Here is a 25,319-nt window from a genome sequence, read left to right as displayed (position 1 = left end):
ACCTGGACCAACACGCCTGAGTTAGCTTGCTGCACCTGGACCAACACGCCTGAGTTAGCTTGCTGCACCTGGACCAACACGCTTGAGTTAGCTTGCTGCACCTGGACCAACACGCCTGAGTTAGCTTGCTGCACCTGGACCAACACGCCTGAGTTAGCTTGCAGCACTTGGACCAACAAGTCTGAGTTAGCTTCCTGCACCTACCAACACGCTTGAGCTAGCTTGCTGCACTTGGACCAACAAGTCTGAGTTAGCTTGCTGCACCTACCAACACGCTTGAGTTAGCTTGCTGCACTTGGACCAACACGTCTGAGTTAGCTTGCTGCACTTACCAACACGCTTGAGTTAGCTTGCAGCACTTGGACCAACACGTCAGAAGCTCGAATAATATGAAGGTTGCTCTGCGAGGGCACAACTGAGCACATCAGTCATTTTGCTCCACTTATATCCCCAGTCCTTTTGCTCCATTTATATCCCGTCCTTTTGCTCCACTTATATCCCCAGTCCTTTTGCTCCACTTATATCACCAGTTCTTCTGCTCCACTTATATCACCGGTCCTTTAGCTCCACTTATATCCCCAGTCCTTTTGCTTCACTTATATCCCCAGTCCATTTGCTCCACTTATGACTTTGACTTTGACTTTGACAATACGATTTAAGGTCCCTGACGGTCCTGTTCATCGGTCGACAACAATTTTTATCAGCACCGCGCCCGTCGCAGTGTCTGTTCCAAGATGATCGAAGCCTCATCACTCGTAGCATGAAGGGCTGTACAGGGCCGGGTTGTCCCTCCAGAAACTGTCAAACCTGCTCTTGAAGCTGTTTACAGATGGNGTTCACAGAAGATCTAAAATCGTGTCATTTGACCGGATCTTTTCACGACTGACGATAGTTTGAAATAGCTACTCGACTTCCACCGGGTTCGATATGGTGCTAGGCATTTCAAATCTGAACATATATTTTTCCATAGCTTTATCTAGTCTGTTCTTGAACGCGTTCACACTTGGAGCGCCAACGATGTCATCGGGGAGGCTGTTCCACATGTCGGTGTTTCGAAGCGAGAAGAAATTTTGTCGCATGGAGAAGTTGCAGCGCAGTTTTTTTAGTTTATAGCTGTGGCCTCTGGTGTTGGTTCTTGTTTCAAATTCTGAAGACGCATAAGTTTAGAAACTCTTCATGCTACAACTTTTTTCGTGTTCAACATCGTTACTGAAAACGTATACTGAAATGATCATAGTTAGAGTAGAGAACCTAATTAAAAACTGTTCGATAATAAAGTATGCCATTTGCGTTCAAAACTTTCTGGGAGTTCAGTCTCTCCATGTGTATAATAATGCGTACAATAGATAATAAATCGTCTTTTCTGCAGCCAACCCTCGTATATTGCTTCATTTTAAAATCCTAAAGATTCTCAGCGATGAGCCGAATGCACATGGAGAAACGCAACTCAAAGAAAATTATGACACAAATGTCATACTTTTTAATCAAACATAACGATGGATACTATACACAGTTGTTTCAAATCTATCGAAATTCCTAGCTAAATAATTACACCGAATTTGTGTATTTCAATTTTTGTAACAGTACAACTATTTAAAACAAATAAAAACTTTATCTATAACCATGCATTCTAAGTTGTCTACAAAAAGTATTACGTGGCGAGTAGAAGACACATTCGATTTTTAGAGGACTATATTTGTACAAAGTTTAGTTGAGACAAAACACTAGTTCCATCGCTTTCATTATTTCCAGTTGGAAAAGAGCGTGAGGAATGTGCAAGTGTGCTTCACTGGAATGTGCAAGTGTGCTTGATCAGATAATTTCGGCAGCATCGGTCCTGAGGTCAGAGGCTCGCACTTGTGTCAGATAATTAATCAATTTACACGATTTTATCACGTGCACCAGTAGTTCTAATTTAACAGAAATTATTTCCTTAAAAATTGCTATTCCGCCGGAGGCTTCAATGTTCATCTAGTTTTGATCACTCACAGGATACGTGCTAAAAAGTTTTAATAGTTGTTCTTATATTAATGTGAATAAATAGTAATTCTTCACAATTATAAAATGAGACAGAAAAATCGACTTGTACATCATTGATATATAAATATCACGGCAATAAAGAAAATACACTATCGCTTGCTATCTCAATTTCTGGATCACTTCATCGTGCAAGAAGCTATCAACAACTCCGTCGTCCGCTGAGAGACAATTGGCGGAGAGTTGGGACCACTCCTCGAGGTTATCGTGTACTCTCTTCGGGTACGCAGCCTTGCACCACCAAATTTGTGCACCAACCAGCTTTGAAAGGAACGCCTAGCATATTTCCGGATGACCACCAATCAGCCGCGGATTAAGCCATCTGTCGGTAACCAGCCCATGACATCATCTTGATTTAAATATTAAGAGCTTTACGCCACCACATCCTGACGCGAATAGCCCGTAGAGTAATAGTTAATCACCACTGAACGTTGCATCGAATCATCACTTCATACCCTGGTTTTGGCTCGAACTGTAACTTGCCGATAACGGACTGTGACCAACCAGCCCAGGGCGCCGGTGGAACTGCGTGCATCCTGCCTTGCACCACCAGATGGTCACTTTTAGCTCACAACATTGGGGTTAGGTTTCAGAAAGCATAGTTCTGTTCCAAAAATCTATCGTCCTTCGACGAGCGACTTCTGGTTTACATCCATGAAGAGGTTTGGTCCCTGTGGCTTTCAGCAAGTAATCATGTTGACTAATTTGCTCTGCAGCATGCTTGCGCACGGGGTGAAGTATGAAAATTATGCTGGTATTGGGCAATGCTGGGCTATTTCAGTCGTCCCGTGCACGGCTGCTTTCCCTCTACTGCATGTTCTCGGTGCTTGCACTAAACTTTTGGAGTCAATAAATATTGTGAAATAATGTCCGGAATGGTCATCTATAAGGGTCAGGGGACAGAGGACACCACAAAGCTCCGCAATGTAAATTGATGCATTGGGATTTAGTCATATTGATATTGTTGTTCTGTTGATTGCAGCCGCACATTCCACTGCACCATTCGAATTTGTGCCGTCCGTGTAAAAGTTTTTTCATCGCGGCCGTCTGTAACGAAGACTTCAGTGGAAGGTTTTGATCCGGGCATAAGGTACTGATGAGAATTCGCTACTTGGGATTATCCTCGAAAGTGAGGGCATAACCTGCATTTGTTGGACCTGTGCTGCTGTAAAAAGTACTCCGTAGTCTTCAAATTATGGGGTGTTTAGGGAAATGGGTTCGCTTGAAAATGGACTTAGTCCGCTTTCTGCATGGAGGTTGGTGGTGTTCTGAATGCTCAATTGCGTATCCTGATGGCAGCGTTGAGGAGTGAGTATAGTAAAGCTAGTATGGTGTTTTTCTGGCATATTGGTTCATGGTGCATCCATATCCGAACTGTCTCCAAGTATGGTTATTTAAAGGCAAAGCAGGGTTAGGTGGCAGCCGATTCCGAGATCCCAACAAATTTCATCGTATTTTAATATACAAAAATGATAAATTGAACAAGAAAAACGAGTAGCCTCCAATGCAACTGGCCGGGAGTATTTAACTTCAGAGCATCTCAACAGAAAACTAAGCTTTGATGCTTGGACAAGACTCACAAGTCGCAACCATAAAGTGTCTGACCACACGCCAACCTTCAACATTCCCAACCGCATGCCAACCTCCAACGTATCTGACCACACGACAATCTTCAACGTGTCTGACTATACACGCACAACCTTCAAAGTATCTGACCACGCGCCAACCTCCAATGTCCGACGTATATCTGACCACACGCCAACCTTCAACGTATCTGCCTACTTGCACAACCAAACCAACTTCACTTGAAATCAGCTATCATCTTTAATGTTTTTTGAGACGTCGTTGTGAACAAAGCATCTCGTTAAGAAAACTCTTCAAATGATATTATCAGATGCGCCTTTCATTAACATTATTTATAAAACCTCATGACTGATCGACTGCTGTCATTTTGTTAGCTTGCTGCACTTGGACCAACACGCCTGAGTTAGCTTCCTGCACCTGGACCAACACGTCAGCAGCTCGTATAATATGAAGGTTGCTTTGCGAGGGCACAACTGAGCACATCAGTCCTTTTGCTCCACCTATATCCCCAGTCCTTTTGCTCCACTTATATCCCCTAATCCTATTGTTCCACTTATGTCTGTCCGGGCGTAGTTTGTGGATACAAATCCACATGTGTTTACAAGCAGATCTATAGTTAGATGCTGAGTCGACAGCTAATACAAAATGTCGCACAATTACTGTCTCAGAATGTACCAATGTCGCAGAATCTACCTATTTGCTAATAGTGCGGCACAAAAAAGATGAACGCTGCGAATTAACGAAAACCTCGTTAGATTAGGGTTAGATTTAGGGTTAGAGGTGTAATAAATATTTTTTTAACAAATTTTTTACGATTTTTCTTAGGTCGTGTCCAGCCAGAAAAGATTCTTTGACCGTAAAGAAGTAATTGAAAAACGTCAACTGATCATTGTCGCAGTCTTTCCAATATTTATATATAATGCTGGGGTTCAAAATTTCTTTCAGTGAATTTGCTGGCATGTATTGTTCAGTTGATAGCATATTGCCTATGATTAATAATGACTGATAGTTTTACAATTCATTAATGTAAAATCCAACCTTATTTCATCGAACTTTTTAGAAAGACTTTCTTGCAGAATTTGATGCTGATCAGCAATATTTTGCTTACAGATCAAGAAATGTAAGGTCGGAAATCTTAAGCCAACCGAAATCACCGTACGCTCAACGAATGGAGGCAATGAGTTCCTTTAATGAGACAAGCGATCTTATTAATGAGTTCAGAGAGCAATAATGTGGTTCACTCAGTTTGCACTTATGAAACTTTCATACTGCGCAAGAAAGCTGAGCTTCAGTTAGTTAGTTAGTTTAGTGGCCAAATGTTTACTAGCGCTACACTATTTAGCCATCAAAGTCAAGATAAACAGACATTTCTGACGCAATGTGATCATATTATCCAATGTTATTGAGATAACAGTGAAGAACAAAGCTGAACTTGATAACTCGACTGTTAAGGTTAAGAATCGCACATGTGTGATGTTATAATAACTTGATAGATGTTTAAATAATTATGCAGTACTATTTTTAAAATATTTATTGTATTTTCCAGGAAAATTGCGAATTACCTTTATTTGATTTGTGGAACATTGATTATTTTCACCGATGTTGGGATGTTAAACCAATTACTAAGCGTATTATTTCACTGCTTTGATAATACATGTTGCTATCATTGGCGACCTGTGAACAGGATATTCAAAACGTTTTACATTTGATTTATTAGCCAGTAATTTATCAGAAAACATTGAGTTATTCTCTGAATATAAGATTTACGATGCGAAGAATATTTAGATATCATGCAACAGGCAGTATTCTGCTAGCATTCCTCCAAAGCTGAGGTGTTTAGCGTACATGCTTTGCCATTCAAATTGTCGGAATCATTTTCTCTAAGGGAGAGTGGGGATGAGAAAGGAAAGAATCTTGACCATAAAAATAATTGTAATAATTTCGGATGAATACGTTGATTTTCAAATTTTAATTTTAACGCAAGGGCGCAGTAGAATGTGGCGTTAAATACCCTAAGATTGTTTTCCAGATTCCAAGTTATAATTTCTTCAAAATTGCGCTGAATATGAACTTATTATTCCTACAAATGTTCGTTCATTTTTTCCCATGCGGTTATGAGAAGAAATTTCTTCCAAATTTGTTATTAAAAATATTTAAAGTTGCAGTTTAATCGAGGTAAAAGATGTGATTGAGACGAGGGTTCTAAAACAAAGTATTTTCTTGATTTTGTATCCTAAGATCGAGGACGACCTTCTCCTAAGAGGGGTCGTGTCGGTAAACAGCTTTTGGTTATAAATTTTCATGTGTTTACCAGCAAAGCAAATTAGATTTGAGTCCAATATTTCTCCTAGACCTTGCCTCAGGTGTGTCTAAACGAACGTGATGACGAACGTGTGTCTTGGCGAACGTGACGAAGAACGTGTTCATGTGTAACGAGGACAAGAGCTCTGTGGGCTGAAGCAGCACGTCTATAAAAGAGCTGGGCACTTGAATAGGCCTCCAGTAGCTTGCACGACCGCAGCGATGTTAGTTCTCATTGTAGGAGTGTGGCGGTCGAAGGTTTAAGTCGTGTACGTCTGTAATGACACATTCTATCTTGGATAAGTCTTGAATGGAATGTGTCTTACCTATCCGTAGAAATAGAAGTCAATTAATACATCTATAAACATAGCAGAATTTGTTTATGGTACTATACGATAAACTCAAACTTGTCCTGTGGAAATACAAACTTTCTTTTGACCAGCGCAAGCAATTATTTTTCCTCTATTAATTTATTAATGTATATGTCTGATTTATTGCACTAATTGAAATGTTGGACTAGGCATCTCGCTAATAAATTTGTAATTGTTAAAATCATCGATGTTTATAGTTTTTCAATAACATTTTTTGTAATTCATTTATACACATGAAGTTGCTCGACTTACCGGAACATCTTTGAGTATATATTATCGCGCACTGAAATTGATGCAGGTTGAAATGTTTCCCCGACGTTGTAAGAAGTCCCGAGCATTTGTTCATGATACAATTAATTTGGACTTAATTCAAGGTACAACTTCAGGAATTCAGCAGTTGCTTCAGAGCGCCTGTACCATATTTTTAACTTGTAACTATGAGTATTTGTATAACGTTCAATGCAAATTGAATAGTTGTGAGGTAAAAGTTAATTAACAGGTATATTAAATTATTGTTCGTAAATAAAAATAAATTATGCCACATAGCTGAAGTGACAAATGGCATGAGGGTAACCATACCTTAATCAGGCAACCAGAATAAAAATTTTGAGAGGCCCTATTTTTATTTATAATTGGTTTCAAAACTTTTGAGTCAGAAGCACCTCCCAGCCCGATCTCTTTCAAGGTGTAGAGGCTCTATATAAATGAGCAAATTCATTTAGTTTGGTGAGGTGTGGCGACTGTGGCGCCGCAATAAGTCACGAAATAATGCTTGAGTTAATGACACTGAAATAATGAACCGTAATTTATAAGATCTTGAGCGAACAGTGATTTCTTCATTTAAGGTGTATATATTTTTGCAGATGCATTCCCTCGCCGCCGTTCTCTTGGCTGTGATCAGCCTGAGCGCTTCATGCCACGGCAAAATTTACACGAAGTGCGCACTTGCCAAGGAGCTGAAATGCGTCTACGGCTTTGCGCAGAGCAGCCTCGCCGACTGTGAGTAAATCTCTACGTATTTCGTTTCCATTAAAAAACTGAGGACAGTTTCACAAAATTCAGAGTATGATAGTATCATTTCCTTGCAATTAGAAATATCCCACTTATAAAACTAATTCCCTACCTTTCCTCTCTGAACAGGGGTGTGTCTGGTACAGCACGAGAGCTCCTTCAATACCGCGGCTGTTGGACAAAACAAGGGCAGTAAAGACTATGGCTTGTTCCAGGTAAATCATACTATCGTGTCATCATGGCACCTAATGCGCGCTATGCTTGTTAAGGAAGAATTCTAATATATATCGGCAGGGTGGCCCAGTGGTTACAGTTCAGAGTACCAAGGCTGGCGCAGAGAGGCGCGGGTTCGATCCCAACTCTGTGCGCCAGTTTCTGGTCAGAATCGGTGAAGAGGCCGGGCGGTTAAGCAAAGCAAAATTGAAGCAGTGAGTTGCGCGTTCGAGACCGCAACAAGCTGTGAATGTTCTGCGATGTTAAGAATCGGCGACAGGCCTACGGCCTAATAAACGCTGAAACTGCTATATTATTATATTATATTATAAGTGTCCAAGCGGAACTAGAGGAAATGTCGGGAGGAAATTTTGAGCAGAGTGACTTACAATACGATTAAATTAATGTCAGTGATCAATCCAAGTTTTAATTGTTCGGTTCGGATGAAAACAGTTTTTATTGAGAATCTTGTATATTCGTGTTGGAGCATAATTTACTTCTCTGCGCAGATCAACGACTACTATTGGTGTAATTCGGGCACAGGCACCAACGACTGCAACATCAATTGTGATAGTGAGAATTTGTTGTGCTTAATTAGTCAATAGTTGCTATCTGATAGTGAATTAAAAGTTACGAATGGGCCCAATAAGAGAATCGTGGCTTCAGTTAAATTTTCTGAAACACAAAAGTAAATAAACTACAAATTTTTCTCGTGCAAATACTTCTCATGGAAGCCCATATTTATTTTAATTTAATTAATTGGTTTCCACATTCAAAACTGTAACTAACTGATTTTTAATTCATTTACGTTAGCTTAGAATGTGTTTTTTTTTTCGAAATTCAGAACTGAAGGACAACAATATTGCGGACGACGTCAAATGCGCCAAGAAGATTTTTGCGCGCCACGGCTTCAACGCCTGGTACGGCTGGAAGAACAACTGTAAAGGCAAGAACTTGTCCTCCTACACCAGTAGCTGCAGCCTCACTTGCTGAGCGCCGCTGCTTCGTAAACTGATGGATCTTCCTGAGAGATGATCGGCATTTAATGATTTAGTTCCATTTATTTAACATATTTATTCCATTTATAATTGTGTGCATTCTGCCTCTACAGCGCATGCTCAATGCGCTAACTTGACATTTTAACGCTATTTGATTATATTTATTTGCCCCAATATTGACTGATTTATGAATTGCTCTGTAATCTCTATATCATATGTGTTTCTGCATCATAAAATAAACCCAGGGTAAAATATGCCTTTTATTGTCCATGTTATTCCTTATTATTAAAAAAGTTGTAAGTATCTCTTATTAGACAGTATATTAATTTAAATTTGATTTCCTTTCTGCGGTACATTACACCCACATCCGCATTGCTTTAAATTTGAAAGCTCTATATTACAACGATTCTATCAAGCATGGGTTGAGACCTTATCCATTTTGAATTTTTCAAAGTCACATTCACGCTTCATTCCCTCATAGCTTTCAAACCGATATAGTCATAGAGAAACGATTTGTTATCAATAGCGACGATTTAAACTTAGTTTTCCAGCAATTTGTTGAGCATATTCTCCAGCTGTGCGGAATATGACAATCGCGGCCGTCTGTAACGAAGATTTCGGTGGAAGGTTTGATCCGGGCATAAAGTAATGATGAGAATTCGCTACGTGGGATTATCCTCGAAAGTGACGGGCATAACCTGCACCTGTTGGACCTGTGTTGCTGTAAAGAGTACTCCGTAGTCACAGCATTGGTGTTAGGTTTTTCGGCAAGATCTTCTGAAGGCGGAAATTTTGCCGATAATGCGTCGCCGTAGGTCTTTAAATCTTCGTTCACTCTCTGCACAGTGGTTTGGGGCATAGTGACAAATCAGAGATTTTTTAGAATCAGATCATTTTTAATTTCCTCATTTACCTAAGATTTAAACCTATTACTTATGCATGATAAGGCTGATATGAGTGGTATCCAGGATACTTTACTAGTCTACTTATAGGACTCAAAAATGAACTTGAAGTTGAAGGAGAGTCTAAAAAAACTCTCTGCCTTGCCACTATGATTTGGGGTAACATGTGTATGTAACCTTGTAAATAAGTTTGTGGCTTGTAAATACTTTTCCTTACTTAGCGAAGTTAGCGTAAATGGCTTTTCATTAAAAATTACCTGGCGACACATCTTGAAAATGGTCGGCAACACTTTGGGCTTAAAAACCCATACCTATATTGGCGATGCTGCTTGAGTGGCAGCCTGCTTCCACCTTCTGCACCATGGCTTCCACAGTCCACTTTCTGCACCCTGGAGCATTGGGTGATTGGGCCATGGGCCATCAGGCACAGGCCATGGCCCATGGCCGCCGCCATGGGTGGTTTCTGCCCAATTTTCCAGTTAAGATTTCATGGATAGAAATAAAAGGTTGTTGAAATTAAAATCTCTAAAAGTAATATTAGTTGAAACTTGAAATTTAATGTGAAGAGACCAACCTTCTGTTTAATATCACTTTCTTTTCTTCGAGATGCATCACAGTGGCTTATGATTAAGCAAATAAATGCAAATAACACAGAAACAAAACTGATTCTTTTCAGCATGTTGAATCAAAGTAGCAATATAGATGGACATTTACTATTTTTAAAATTATCCAACACAAAAATATAGGCCATAAATAGTTGCGCCAAGATCGCTGCGCTGTAAAATTGACAAATTAAATGACAACGTGACCGACTGATTAATGACAACCTAACAGGTGAACAGGTGATTTCATCAGAATGACGTTCGCTAACATCCGGACCCGCGGATAAAACATAAATTATTGAACATCGACAATAATTTATTCTCATATGTGACGCGAAAAATATCATCTTCGACTCAGTAAACATTTTCTAGAGAGAGTGTCAAATAATAATTACACTCTTGATTTAGCAAATTACTTTGGGGCTAATAATATAATATAGCGGTTTCAGCGTTATTAGGCCGTAGGCCTGTCGCCGATTCTTAACATCGCAGAACATTCGCAGCATTTTGCGGTCTCGAACTCGCAACTCACTGTTAAAATTCTGCTATGCTTAACCGCCCGGCCTCCTTGCCGATTCTGACCAGAAACTGGCGCACAGAGCTGGGATCGAACCCGCGCCTCTCTGCGCCAATCTTGGTACTCTGAACTTTAACCACTGGGCCACCCTGGCCAGTGGTTAAACCCCACCCCACCCTTCTCAGTTATTGAACTAAAAACCGCTGGAACACAGAGTAGTAACTATATTTTACATGTGAAAATGCTTCCCTTATGCCCTCCTAAAACAAAGGCCCTATATTGACAATCATTCCGCTCGGACAAAAGGGAGAATGTGGATCTGTGTAAAACTGTTATTAATTTCAACTAGTGAATCCTCACTGCAGATTGTTAAAGACATGATGGGACGGAGTGGTTGCAAAGGAGGCCATGAGTCATGGTTGAACTAATACAAGGTTGCTCCACGCGCAGCTTCGCCTTGCGGATGTCATCTGTTATTCCAGCCGTGATGTCACCTTGGTCGTTGTGACGTCACCGTGTGATTAAAACTGACTTGTAACACCTATTTTGCTTAACCCTCTACCGCCTGACATGAGTAACCAGAGCAATATTGTCACAAGCTTACTTCCTAAAAAGGATACGTTCTAGTGAGCGCAAAATGACTTGCACTGATGGTTGCCGCCACGTACGACAACTTTGAAATATTCTCTGATGCGTTCAAACGTCCTCAGGTTGCTACACTTAATAGTTTACGTATACTTTAAGTTGAAATTTATTATACCGGAGACGGAGAGTGACATACGGCGGTAGAGGGTTTGAATAAGACTAGTTGCAGTATATTAATTTTTTTGGACCATTGTAATGAGGTTAATTTTTTTCATGGTTGAACTAATACAAATTTTTCCCTACTGCAGCTGCTCCTTGCGGATGTCATTTGTTATTCCAACTGGGACGTCACCTTGGCTTTTGTGACGTCACCTTGGCTTCTGTGACGTCACCTCATAACGTCAAACTGATTTGTAACACCGGATCTGCTTAAAAATTTTCGTTTGAGGAACGAAAACAATCTAATTAGAGCTCGGAGTTTTAGGCTGTTTGCTTTTAACATGTTGAAAGCTCTATTTGATCTTTGGATTGTTTCTTCCTCGAATTTAATCGTATCAGTAAAGAAAAAAGGAAGAAAGCTCTGGGGATATAATTTCCGCCTTTGGCAGCTTTTCTTCCGTTGACCTTGAGCGGCGCCGCAGTGTAGGCGCGGCCTGCATGCTTCTCTCAATCGCAGCACTGTCCGCGTAATAAAGTTTGGGGAGGAGGGACTCCCTCTCCGACGAGGAAGGCCCTCTCTCTATGGATGAATTGGGGGGACTTCTCTGAAGATGACGAGTCCTCTCTGCCGGAGGAATCTTACACGGTCCATCAAGCCGCAAGCCAGGGGTGTCCGCCGCTGGTATGCCAACCAGAAGCGCCCCTGATTGCGCAACCAGCGGCTCCACAGGTCGTGCCCCAACAAACGCCCCTTCAACTTTAACCACTGGGCCACCCTGCCCTGGGCCATGATTAAGATGTTTTATGTGTGACAGAGGGGAGAGGAAAACTGTGGAGCATCTGATGATGGAGTGTGATGCATATGAGAGGGAGAGACTGGAAATGATGGGAGTAACACTGGATGAGACGGATGAGGGTAACGGTATGATGGTATGAGCGAACGGGAGACGAATAAATTACAATGAAAGTGGGTCTGTCAACAGGGGTGACTGCTGCTATGCGTGCTTCGGCACAACCACACAGACAAACGCGCAGGCGCAGAACAGACTGAAGTGTTTATAATCGCCTGGCCACCCCTCTATCACTGCCTATCCCGGGTATTAACTGTTAAGCCACGACCAAACACTCAAACTTATCGTCACTTTTGCATGGTATACAAAACTGAGAGTTTACAACAAGAAGTTTGCAAAAGTTTGGCAGACAAGACAGAAGACAGGCGAGCTTCCACACAATTCAAAGTTTTCTTCAGTTTAGTGCGCTTTCGGAAATAGAGGAGGTTACCAGAAATGCAAAAGCTACACCATGCAACGTTTGAACGTGAGTCATGATAAATGTGTGCTCATTCTCCAAGCAAACTCGTGCAACATGTTTTTAGTTATGTTACACATGCTGTTAAAAATATACTCGTAGAAATTAGCTACCACAAAAATAATAATTCAATTAAGCAGTGAAATAGATCATGCTTGACGGAAATGTTGCCAGCTTATAACGTGCATGATTCTAAAAACTCCTGGCGCATTCTCCACTCGGCAGTTTGCCCAGTTCATTGTGTGTGTCATTCAAGTAATGACCTATAATAACAAACTGACTCGGAACAAAACTGACTGCTCTCGCCCTCACTCTTCGTGCATGGGGTTTTCTTATTTCTTTATTAATTTGGTTGCTTCTCTGCAATAATAAATTTATTATCCTGATAATGATAATATATATAAAATATATATTTAATATATAATATGTATATTATAATATATTCGAATATCATATATGCAAAATATTTCCCCGAAAGTCTATACCTATAGATATTTGAACCAGGCTATTTAGACAGCATATATACATTGGTACAGAGACGAAATTTGAATTCTGCCAACCTACATCATGTTTGCAATAGCACCAATAGATTAGGTGATTTTTATATTTGTGATTGACTTAACTCACAAATCAACGATACCATCACCTCCAAAGTATCACCTCCAAAGTAAGGATTGGTCCCATCGTCACGACCACCAAAAGTCCGGATGAGAGTAGTACCAGCGCCCCAATGGGCTATTTGAGAAATTCATAAGCCGAAGCGGGATATTAAATTATTATGAACGACTAAAGGTATTTTATTAACAACGCAAATACCTAGTAAATTCTATCACTGCCTATCCGGGGCAGTGTAGTATAGTGGAATGGTAGCTGAACTAATTAAAAGGCGTCTCAGTGGTTACAGTTCAGCGTACTAGGGAGCAATGAGCTATTTGTTCGACCAAAGCTGTCTGCGACAGTTCTCTAGTGGTCTAATTAAATGTCATCTGAATTAAATTCATCCAGACAAAAAAACGAGATAATAATTGATTATGAGAATATTTATATTTATAAATAATTGATCGTTATGAGGTCTTTTTAGTATAATAAATATTGTTCATGACAATTATCATTCACCGAATACTAAATTTATAGCAATATTAAATTTTTTAATTGAATAAATGAATTTAAAAATATATTATGCTTAGAGAAAATAACTATTCGGAAAAAAGTTAAGTCACATGCAGGAACTGAAGTTTCCATAATCAAATCAATAGAGAGCATTCTGTCTTCTAGAATTTTGGCTTCTATATTTAGAGGCAACAAAACTGATGATGCTTATGCACGCATGTATGCACAGTTGATCATTAATAACAGCCACTGATGCATTTCTTAACACTTGTCCCAAAACTGGATGGCCTTTAACAACGCCACTACAAACCTACAATGCATCAGGACCAATGGTAGTGTTTGCCTGCCTACGCACGACCTGCCATCGCACCGCTGCCACGACCTGCCACCGCACCGCTGCTCCGACCTGCCATCGCACCGCTGCTCCGACCTGCCATCGCACCGCTGCTCCGACCTGCCATAGCACCGCTGCCACGACCTGCCACCGCACCGCTGCTCCGACCTGCCACCGAACCGCTGCTCTGACCTGCCGTCGCACCGCTGTTCCGACCTGCCGTCGTTCCGCTGCTACGACCTGCCGTCGCACCGCTGCTCCGACCTGCCATCGCACCGCTGCCACGACCTGCCGTCGCACCGCTGCTCCGACCTGCCATCGCACCGCTGCTCCGACCTGCCATCGCACCGCTGCCACGACCACAGCCAAAAGATGACGCGAGCTCTGATGCTTCTCACCGTAGCCGCCGCAGCCTCGTCCGCGGCGTAAGTGCTTTACTTCCAAACAAAATGGACGATTTGATATTGACAAGATCTGTCAATATAATAATTATTTTCATATACGTCGTGAGTTTTATGGTTTTCTATTCGATTGAAATTTAAGGTTTTAATGGAGCGTGACCCTTGCCTTGGAGTGATAGACTACTATTTTGCTTCTCTAATATAATGCAAACAACTCATTCCAGAACAATATTTAATATACTCTCTTTTATTACTTCGTCACTCCTAAACGTCTGAGCTTTGATGCAGGCAACGTTAAAATGAATTCGACGTTTTCTGTTATCCTAGCGAGAAAATTCGGAAGTGAAGTGCTGTATTCAGGGCATTGTTTTGAAGTATCATATCGTCTTTTTTTTCATGGAATTTTCAAACGTTGAATAAATTTTAAAGGAGAAGGCTTTTGTTAATTTTTTACGCAAAAAAAGTTTAATTTGTATTTTTTTACAGAGATATATCCCCTTGCAAAATGCAGCCGCAAATGAAAGTAGGTGATCTACAAAGCGCTATGGAAGGTTGTTGTCTGCCGTACAAAACGGATGTGGACAAATCCAAAGTTTTTTCAATTAGTGCACAAATAGAGTAATTTTGCATCAATTTGTTCCAGTTGGCTGTTAAAATGATTCTAAACCAAATTGATCGACTGAGGGTCTAAACTCAGCAACCAACATTTTTATCTAGATGCAGGTGAAGCAAACCACCTCGTCGAAACTTACATCTATATGATTAATCTGTTTTTTTGTTAACGCATGCCAAAAAATATATATTCCAAGTAAATGTTTTTCGTAATATTTTAAGCATATTGAGCCAGACTATATGATAAAAATTGTTTCCAGAATTCATCGACAGATGATCATTCAAACCTGCTTACTTTTCTATAGGCTCTTACTGCAAACTGAAATTATAAAATTTAAACTACGATGTAGCAACACGTGATCCACTTCTATACAATTGCGCCAAGTGCGCGTTGAAATCAAAGAAGCTCGTGAGTATTCCATTCATCCACACTTAACCCCTTCTCTCAACCTTTCCGCGACGGGTTAGGTTAGGTAGGATATGCTTGAAACATGATAAAGAATGGGAAACTGGGATAGAATGTGAAAATTCTTCCGCAAGCTGGTACCGAAAGGAGGGGGAGCAGGGGGTAAGCGTGGAGGTTTAGCCTCCAGATTAAGAACGGACAGGCAGGGGAATAGCCTTTAGAGTTTAGAAGAACGGACAGGCTGCAGAGGTAGCAGTGTACTGATAGCACTGTGGCGCACGGCGTTCTTTATCGAAAGTGGGGAAGGGGCTAGGCTGCATGGAATAGAAATATTTTAGGGTTTAGCGTGTGGGTTACGACCATTGTTTTGGCGGCCTGCAGCTCATTGGCTCGCTGGTTTACATCCATGAAGGGATTTAGTCCCTGCGGCTTTCAGCAAGTAATCATGTTGGCTAATTTGCTCTGCAGCATGCTTGCGCACGGGGTGAAGTATGAAAATTATGCTGGTATTGGGCAATGCTGTGTTAACGCATGCCAAAAAATTATATTCGCAAGTAAATGTTTTTCGTAATATTTTAAGCATATTGAGATTAAAAGATTAAAAATTGTTTCTAGAATTCATCGACAGATGATCATTAGATCCTGCTTACTTTCTATGGGCTCTTACTGCAAACTGAAATTTAAAAATGTAAACTACGATGTAGCAACATGTGATCCACTTCTATACAATTGCGCCAAGTGCGCGTTGAAATCAAAGAAGCTCGTGAGTATTCCATCTTCTTCCTCCACACTTACCCCCTTCTCTCCACCTTTCGGCGACGGGTTAGGTTAGGTAAGATATGTTTGAAACATGAGAAAGAATGGGAAACTGGGATAGAATGTGAAAATTCTTCTGCAAGCTGGTACCGAAAGGAGGGGGAGCAGGGGGTAAGCGTGGGGGTTTAGCCTCCAGAAGAACGGACAGGCTGGAGAAGTAGCAGTGTACTGAAAGCTCTGTGGCGCAGCGCGTTCTTTATCGAAAGTGGTGAAGGGGCTAGGCTGCATGGAATAGAAATATTTTTGGGTTTAGCGTGTGGGTTACGACCATTGTTTTACATCCATGAAGGGATTTAGACCCTGTGGCTTTCAAGTATGGGGTGAAGTATGAAAATCAAGGGGGTAAAGTATGAAAATTATGCTGGTATTGGGCAATGCTGGGTTATTTCAGTCGTCACGTGCACGGCTGCGTTCCCTCTATTGCATGTTGTCGATGCTTGCACTAATCTTTTGGAGTCAATAAATATTGTGAAATCATGTCCGGAATGGTCATCTATAAGGGTCAAGGGACAGAGGACACCAGAAAGCTCCGCAATGTAAATTGATGCATTGGGATTTAGTCATATTGATATTGTTGTACTGTTGATTGCACCCGCACATTCCACTGCATGCCAACCTTCAACGTGTCTGACCGCATGCCAACCTTCAACGTTTCCGTCCGCATGCCAACCTTCAACGTATCTGACCACACGACAATCTTCAACGTGTCTGACCACACGCCAACCTTCAACGTATCTGACCACACGACAATCTTCAACGTATCTGACCACACGCCAACCTTCAACGTATCTGACCACACGCCAACCTTCAACGTATCTGACTATACACGCACAACCTTCAAAGTATCTGACCACGCGCCAACCTTCAACGCATTTGACCAAGCGCCAACCTCCAATGTTTCCGATCGCACGCCAAACTTTAACGTATCTGACCACACGTACAACTTCCGACGTATATCTGACCACACGCCAACCTTCAACGTATCTGCCTACTTGCACAACCAAACCAACTTCACTTGAAATCAGCTATCATCTTTAATGTGTTTAAGACGTCGTTGTGAACAAAGCATCTCATTAAGAAAACTCTTCAAATGATCTTATCAGATGCGCCTTTCATTAACATTATTTATAAAACCTCATGACTGATCGACTGCTGTCATTTTGTTAGCTTGCTGCACCTGGACCAACACGACTGAGCGAGCTTGCTGCACCTGGGCCAACACGTCAGAAGCTCGTATAATATGAAGGTTGCTCTGCGAGGGCACAACTGAGCACATCAGTCCTTTTGCTCCACTTATATCACCAGTCCTTTTGCTCCACTTATATCCCCAGTCCTTTTTCTCCACTTATATCACCAGTCCTTTTGTTCCACTTATATCTGTCCGAGCGTACTTTGTGGATACAAATCCTCATGTGTTTACAAGCAGACCTAGTTAGACGCTGAGTCGACAGCTTATACAAAATGTCGCACAATTACTGTCACGGAATGTACCCATGTCGCAGAATCTACCTATTTGCTCGCAGAATCTACCTATTTGCTTATAGTGCGACACAAAAAAGCTGAACGCTATTCTGCGACATACGAATTAACGAAAACCTCTTTAGATTAGGGTTAAAGTTAGGGTTAGAGGTGTAATAAATATTTGTTTACAATTTTTCTACGATTTTACTTAGGTTGGGTCCAGCCAGGAAAGATTCTTTGACCTTAAATAACTAATTGAAAAACGTCAACTGATCATTGTCGCAGTCTTACTGATATATATACGAGGGGCATCCGGCAAGTAGTATCTGTTTGGGAATTGAACAAAAGGAAGTAAATATTAACAAATGTTAGGATGTTTATTGAAAAGAACATGTATTACACTACTTCTCTACATAATCTCCGGGCAAATTTAAGCATTTGTCGTTTCGTGTCACGAGTTTTTGTATACCAGTCATGTTCCTCCGCCGCCAGTGTTTCTGGGATCGGCAAGGAGCATGCTCATCGATTTCAAAACTCCCGGAGACACAATCAATGCCAATGCATATTGTGCAACATTAAAAAAATTACGGCGGGCAATTCAAAATCGACGGCGAGCTGTTGTCTACTGGCGTCATTCTCCTGCACGATAATGCCAGGCCGCATACGGCTCAGATAACACAATAACTTCTCAAAAAATTCAAGTGGGAAATTTTCGACCATCCACCCTACAGTCCGGACTAGGCTCCTTCAGATTTTCATCTGTTTACGAAACTCAAGTACTTCGTGGCAGGGACAAAGTTTCAAAATAACAAAGAACTAGAATAGAATAGAAGTGTCGGCACTGAAGAAATAGGCCCATGACCTGTTGCCGATTCTTGAATTTTTCGTGACTTGATCAAGTTGATTTACAAGGGATCCGGCCTTTGGAACCCGATCTTTCCATAACTGACGATTGATTGAGATAGCTGCTGGACTTATTGCCTGGTCCGTAATTTGCAAGGCATTTTAAGACTGAACATATGCTCCTGCATAGCTAATTGTAGGAATCATTTTCTCTAAGGGAGAGTGGGGATGAGAAAGGAAACAATCTTGACCATAAAAAATAATTGTAATAATTTCGGATGAATATGCTGATTTTTCAAATTTTAATTTTAACGCTATATGTCGCAGTAGAACGTGGCGTTAAATACCTAAAGATTATTTTCCAGATTCCAGGTTATAATTTCTTCAAAATTGCGCTGAATATGGATGTGTTATTCCTACAAAAGTTCGTCCAATATTTCTCATACTGTTATGAGAAGGAATTTCTTCCAAATTTGTTATTAAAAATATTTAAAGTTTCAGTTTAATTGAGGTAAAAGATGTGTTTGAGACGAAGGTTTTATGACAAAGTATTTTCTTGATTTTGTAACCTAAGATCGAGGACGACCTTCTCCTAAGAGGGGTCGTGTCGGTAAGCAGTTTGTGGTTATAAATTTTCATGTGTTTACCAGCAAAGCAAATTAGATTTGAGTCCAATGTGTCTCCTAGACCTTGCCTCAGGTGTGTCTAAACGAACGTGATGACGAACGTGTGTCCTGACGAACGTGACGAAGAACGTGTTCATGTGTAACGAGGACAAGAGCTCTGTGGGCTGAAGCAGCACGTCTATATAAAGGCTGGGCACTTTAAAAAAGCCTCCAGTAGCTTGCACGACCGCAGCGATGTTAGTTCTCATTGTAGGAGTCTGGCGGTCGAAGGTTTAAGTTGTGTACCTTTGTAATGACACATTCTATCTTAGATAAGTCTTAGATAGAATGTGTCTTACCTATCCGTAGAAATAGTCATCGAAAACCTTTGTGCAAGTTAAACTCATATAATATGTGTGAAATGCTTGCGGGGACATCATTTTAAACACGCGATCTCGCCAGACTACTAACAAAGAGAATTTTTTGTTTGTGAAAATCGTGTCATGTGCCTTGTAGTATGGAGCGAATTTTAAATAAATTAATTGTGAAAATCATCCATATTTCATTGAAATCTCAACTTAAAATCAAACTGACTAGAAGTTGCTGAGTCAGGATGAAAGAATAGTAAAGAAACGGCTAGCCCCGAGTGAACATAGAACTTTACATTTCGAACGGCTATAAAGTCAATTAATACATCTATAAACATAGCAGTATTTGTTTATGGTACTATACGATAAACTCAAACTTGTCCTGTGGAAATACAAACTTTCTTTTAACCAGCGCAAGCAATTATTTTTCCTCGGATGCGAGAAGATTTACCAAAACTTATAAGATTCTATCTTGGGAAATCGGTGCAAATTTCATCACAATATCATCTAGATTCAAGTATTAAATGATTGGTAAATAGATGACAGCTATCATTATACCCAAAACACATACCAAGTACCTAAGCAAAATATTGTCTTTTTCTCAGATCATTTCACCAAAGTCGCCGATTTGACGCGGCCGTTGCCAGTCTATTTCATACCTGCAGGAGCCGAATTTATTCATTAACTTTATAGCGAATTTATTAACTTAGTCCTTGACAACTCATTTTCAATCTTACTTGGCAAATTTTGATCTACAGGTAAGGTTGTATGTCTGTAATAATAAATGTAATTAATTTATTAATGTTTATGTCTGATTTATTGCACTAATTGAAATGTTGGACTAGGCATCTCGCTAATAAATTTGTGATTGTTAAAATCATCGATGTTTGTATGTCTGTAATAATAAATGTAATTAATTTATTAATGTTTATGTCTGATTTATTGCGCTAATTGAAATGTTGGACTAGGCATCTCGCTAATAAATTTGTGATTGTTAAAATCATCGATGTTTATAGTTTTTCAATAAGATTTTTTGTAATTCATTTATACACATGAAGTTGCTCGACTTACCGGAACATCTTTGAGTATAAATTATTGCGCACTGAAATTGATGCAGGTTGAAATGTTTCCCCGACGTAAGAAGTCCCGAGCATTTGTTCATGATACAATTAATTTGGACTTAATTCAAGGTACAACTTCAGGAATTCAGCAGTTGCTTCAGAGCGCCTGTACCATATTTTAAACTTGTAACTATGAGTATTTGTATAACGTTCAATGCAAATTGAATAGTTGTGAGGTAAAAGTTAATTAACAGGTGTATTAAATTATTGTTCGTAAATAAAAATAAATTATGCCACATAGCTGAAGTGACAAATGGCATGAGGGTAACCATACTTTAATCGAGCAACTTGAATAAAAAATTTGAGGAGAGGCCCTATTTTGATTTATAGTTGCTTTCAAAACTTTCGAGTCAGAAGCACCTCCCAGCCCGATCTCTTTCAAGGTGTAGAGGCTCTAGAATTCTATATAAATCAGCAAACTCATTTAGTTTGGTGAGGTGTGACGCCGTAAAAAGTCACGAAATAACGCTTGCGTTAATGACACTGAAATAATGAACAGTAATTTATAAGATATCGAGCGAACAATGATTTCTTTATTTAATGTATATATAATTATGCAGATGCATTCCCTCGCCGCCGTTCTCTTGGCTGTGATCAGCCTGAGCGCTTCATGCCACGGCAAAAAATACACGAAGTGCACGCTTGCAAGGGAGCTGAAATGCGTCTACGGCTTTGCGCAGAACAGCCTCGCCGACTGTGAGTGAATCTCTGCGTATTTCGTTTCAATGATTAAACTGAGGATAGTTTCACAAAATTCAGAGTATGGCAGTAGCTTTTCCTTGCAATTAGAAATATCCCACTTATAAAACTAATTCCCTACCTTTCCTCTCTGAACAGGGGTGTGTTTGGTTCAGCATGAGAGCTCCTTCGATACCGCGGCTTTTCATCAAAACACGGATAGTCATAAAAGTAAAGATTATGGCTTGTTTCAGGTAAATCATAGTATCGTATCATTATGACACCTAATACGCCTTTTGCCTGTTAAGGAAGAATTGCAATATATATCTGATTATAGTTTAGCGATTGGAAAACACGATACCAATTTGAAGCAATAATCGTGGTCGAATTTTGAATAGCAGACATAGTCACAAGTCAACGAAGTCTTTTCTAGTTCATCTTCAGTTGCGGTCTAAATGAATTAAAACAGTGAATCCGTACCAGTGTCCAAGCGGAACTAAAGGAAAGGTCGCGAGGAAATTTTGAGCGGAGTGACGTACAATACGATTAAATTAATTTCAGTGATGAATCCTAGTTTCAATTGTTCGGTTTCGATGAAAACAGTTTTTTGAGAATCTTGTATGTTCGTTAGGGAGCATAATTTCTTTCTCTGCGCAGATCAACGACTACTATTGGTGTAAATCGGGCACAGGCACCAACGACTGCAACATCGATTGTGATAGTGAGAAATTTTTTTGCATAATTATACATTAGTTGCTATCTGTTAGTGAATTAAAAATTACGAATGGTCCCAATAAGAAAATCGTAGCTTTATGGTTACGTAGCTTAAATCCAGTTATATTATTTATGGCTTGATGACTGCGCAAGACTTTTCCAACGAATGTTCTACAATTTCTTAGTTATTTTTAAGGAAAACACAACAAACAATTCGTTCCATACAATCTATTCCACATTAAAATGATAATAATAATGCATTTATGAAATTATAAGATGGATACAATAGTTTTCATTTTCATTGCAACTTTCTTCTACTAGATGCCTCTATTAAAATATTCAGCGCCGAAATGTAATCGAAGAAAATCATCGATGACAGTCGTACATATTCAACATACATATATTGCTTGACGGTCACAAATATTAAATTTTCAACGATTGTTCACCACTCGAAACTCTCATGAGTCCGACTCGATCACTCGATGCAACATACATATTGCTTGACGGTCATAAATATTAAATTTTCAACGATTGTTCACCACTCGAAACTTCCACGAGTCCGAATCGATTACTCGATGCAACACACATAATGCTTGACGGTCATGAATATTAAATTTTCAATGATTGTTCACCACTCAAAACTGTCATGAGTGCGACTCGATCACTCGATGTTGGGGTAGAGCTGCACCAGACAGGGATGCAGAGCGCCTAAAGCTTCGTGGTAATCTGCAAGTATCCGCGCACTGTGGCCCTCATGGCGAAGTCTGGCCAGGAAGCCTCTTCTGATGGCGGCCACTGAGCTATCCAATATTTAAGGCGGCAAGTTCTGTGTCTGCATTATTTAGCCAGGATCAATTGGGACGCACGCTCTCCAAGCCCCTTGAACTATCTTATAGGCTTGCATTGTTTATTTTTTGGGGTATGTACAACATTCGAATCGCTGAGTCTACTGCATAACAGGTTGATGAGCAACAACTGGCACTTGACCAGAACAGCAATCGCCATTGGATAGCTAGTTTTGATAGCATTGTTACAGTGGAATTCCGTAACCTCCGACAGGATTGTACATCGCGCATCCGCAAGCTCCATCGCAGTGAGTAATTAGGCCCCATACACCATAGAGTCCGACTCGTGAGTCTAACTCGTCTGACCGGAAATGCGGCGCCAAACGAGCCGAGGTGGGCAAAATCATGCGAGCCGTGCCAGGGCTTCCACTGCTTGCTGTGGGGCTCCCCGGCTCGGGCCGCTCGGCTCGAGTTCAGTTGCTATGCAGACGTCAATGTGGGAAGATCTATGCAGCGATGGCGGACTCCAGGCTATTCATGAGCCCCGACTTTTTAACTAAGTTCATAGATGAGTACCGCAATTTGCCTTGCCTTTGGAAGGTCCGTTGCTCCTAATATTCCAACAAATCAAAAAGGGATAAAGCATGGGAACATCTCGTTGAAATTACGCGGGAAAAAGTAGTGAATGCTGACCTTAACTTTGATAAGAAAAAAGTGGACAATATTCGAGCCTCATTTAGGAAAGAATTGCGAAAGATACGTGAGAGCACGCGAAGTGGTGCGTCATCAGATGACACGTACATTCCAACTTTGTGGTACTTCGAATTGCTCAAGTTTACCGCTGAGCAGGAACAGCCTCGACAAACAATAAGCAATTTGGACGAGGGCGAAGAGAATCATCTCGATGAAGAAGCCTCTACCTCGAGGTTGCGATTTGAACGGCTGTTAACCGCCCAACGCAGCCAAAACCTGGAACTATCCAAGAACTCCACCTATGCCGTTGTTAGTCCGTTAGTGGAACTCATTAAGAGTTATGCCCAGAACTGCGGTGGAGTTTATTCTTGGAAGCCCAGATTTGGCCCTGCCTTCCTCGAGTCAAAACCGTGTTACCCTAATCCATCACTACTGAGCACACACAACTTCCGAGTGCACACAACGAGGGGGTAACTCAGCCAAAATGAGCTTACTTCAACTACTGTTCGCAATGTACAAAACAGACTATAAACACTTCCTAAGTGCAAAAAAATAGATAATATAATATAATACAATAAAGTCAATATTTTTGTAATCATTTGGCAATCAAATCACAGTTAAAAAATCTAATAATCTTAAACTAATTCCAAAGAGACCAAACTCTCCATCGTTCACGACTGCCTAGCGCGCGCTATAACGAGGTTAGGAGCAGCTCGACCAATCACGTTCGAGCCACGCCCTGTCTGGTCACGAAATAAATATTCGTTTACACATTGTTTAGTCATAAATTAAACCCTTTAGTTAACAAAATAATAATATCACAGTTAAATGAGGTTCCTTATTTCAGTCACAAAATAAATGTTACAACAATTGTCTAGTCACTAACCTAGAACAGGATTAATAGAACGTACAAGTAAAAAAAAAAAATATATACCACGAAATGAGCATCCCGTCATACGGCCCCCTACTCAAGCGTCAAGCGCCCTCGCTTGATAAATAGCACGCTTTCTTGAATCACATTCAAGCCTCACTTCAGTAGTACGTAGCGCCGTTGTAGTATCATCCTTCCAATAGATGGTAGTTAAGGTCCGCCGTTCATGCCGTATCAAGCATCCAGGTTCATATTCCGTCGTCGTTGCGACCATCATCCTCCCGGGTCGAAGACAAAGATAGTGTCTTCATCGAGTAGCATTGAATGCTCCAGCTTTCGGCACCTGTTCCACGTTCCACAAGTTGAAACGCAATTGACTCCAGACATCACGCCACGAGCGCTGCCAACTCGAGAGATGAGAACATCATTTTTCATGTCAGCAGTGCTCAGCTCTCGACTGTCGACCACGAACTGAACTGGCCCATCCTTCTGATCCGTCGAAATAAAATCTCCGCTCCTAGCGAAGCCACTAGGAACATTTCCCTTCGAAATCTCTTCACACGGACATCCTTCACCCGCAGCTCGCTCGAGCGGTACGTGGCCACTAGCCTCAGTGCGATCTTCTCCACACGGAGAAATTTCAAATTCTAGGTCGTTGATTGCCGACGTGTCGTCGAATGCTCTAGTTGAATACTCAAGCTCTTCTAGCCGACCTCCACCCCACGGATCATCGCCGGCAATATCTTGTACGCGAAGATATCCGGCTTCCTCTTTAAGAAGCTGCAAGTCGATTGCAGCGTCATCATTAGAGCCCTGAATTTTGGCCACAGTGTTCTGAGCTGGGCAGAGATTCCGAATTGTTTCCCGCAAATGAGGCAATTCTGGTGCCCGAACCGCGTTCGGGATCGAGGTC

General features: G+C 40.8%; 1 protein-coding gene and 1 long non-coding RNA gene across 2 annotated transcripts; both read left to right on the top strand.

Moving 5' to 3' along the window:
• Nucleotides 1-7,122: 7,122 nt before the first annotated feature.
• On the top strand, nucleotides 7,123-8,767 carry LOC108670276 (lysozyme c-1-like). The gene is made up of 4 exons (XM_018157738.2): nucleotides 7,123-7,292; nucleotides 7,434-7,519; nucleotides 8,027-8,090; nucleotides 8,362-8,767. Exons 1-4 carry the CDS (start codon nucleotides 7,157-7,159, stop codon nucleotides 8,508-8,510), a joined length of 435 nt encoding a protein of 144 aa, XP_018013227.1. The 5' UTR covers nucleotides 7,123-7,156; the 3' UTR covers nucleotides 8,511-8,767.
• An 11,198-nt stretch (nucleotides 8,768-19,965) lies between these two features.
• LOC108670277 lies at nucleotides 19,966-22,081 on the top strand. Its single transcript, XR_001930713.2, has 4 exons — nucleotides 19,966-20,302; nucleotides 21,226-21,361; nucleotides 21,503-21,597; nucleotides 22,001-22,081. It is a non-coding gene; the product is annotated as an uncharacterized LOC108670277 (long non-coding RNA).
• Nucleotides 22,082-25,319: the final 3,238 nt, after the last annotated feature.

This window comes from Hyalella azteca, unplaced genomic scaffold, assembly GCF_000764305.2.
Source record: "Hyalella azteca isolate HAZT.00-mixed unplaced genomic scaffold, Hazt_2.0.2 contig13120, whole genome shotgun sequence".
NCBI classification, from domain to species: domain Eukaryota; kingdom Metazoa; phylum Arthropoda; class Malacostraca; order Amphipoda; family Hyalellidae; genus Hyalella; species Hyalella azteca.
This window is presented reverse-complemented; position numbering and strand designations above follow the sequence as displayed.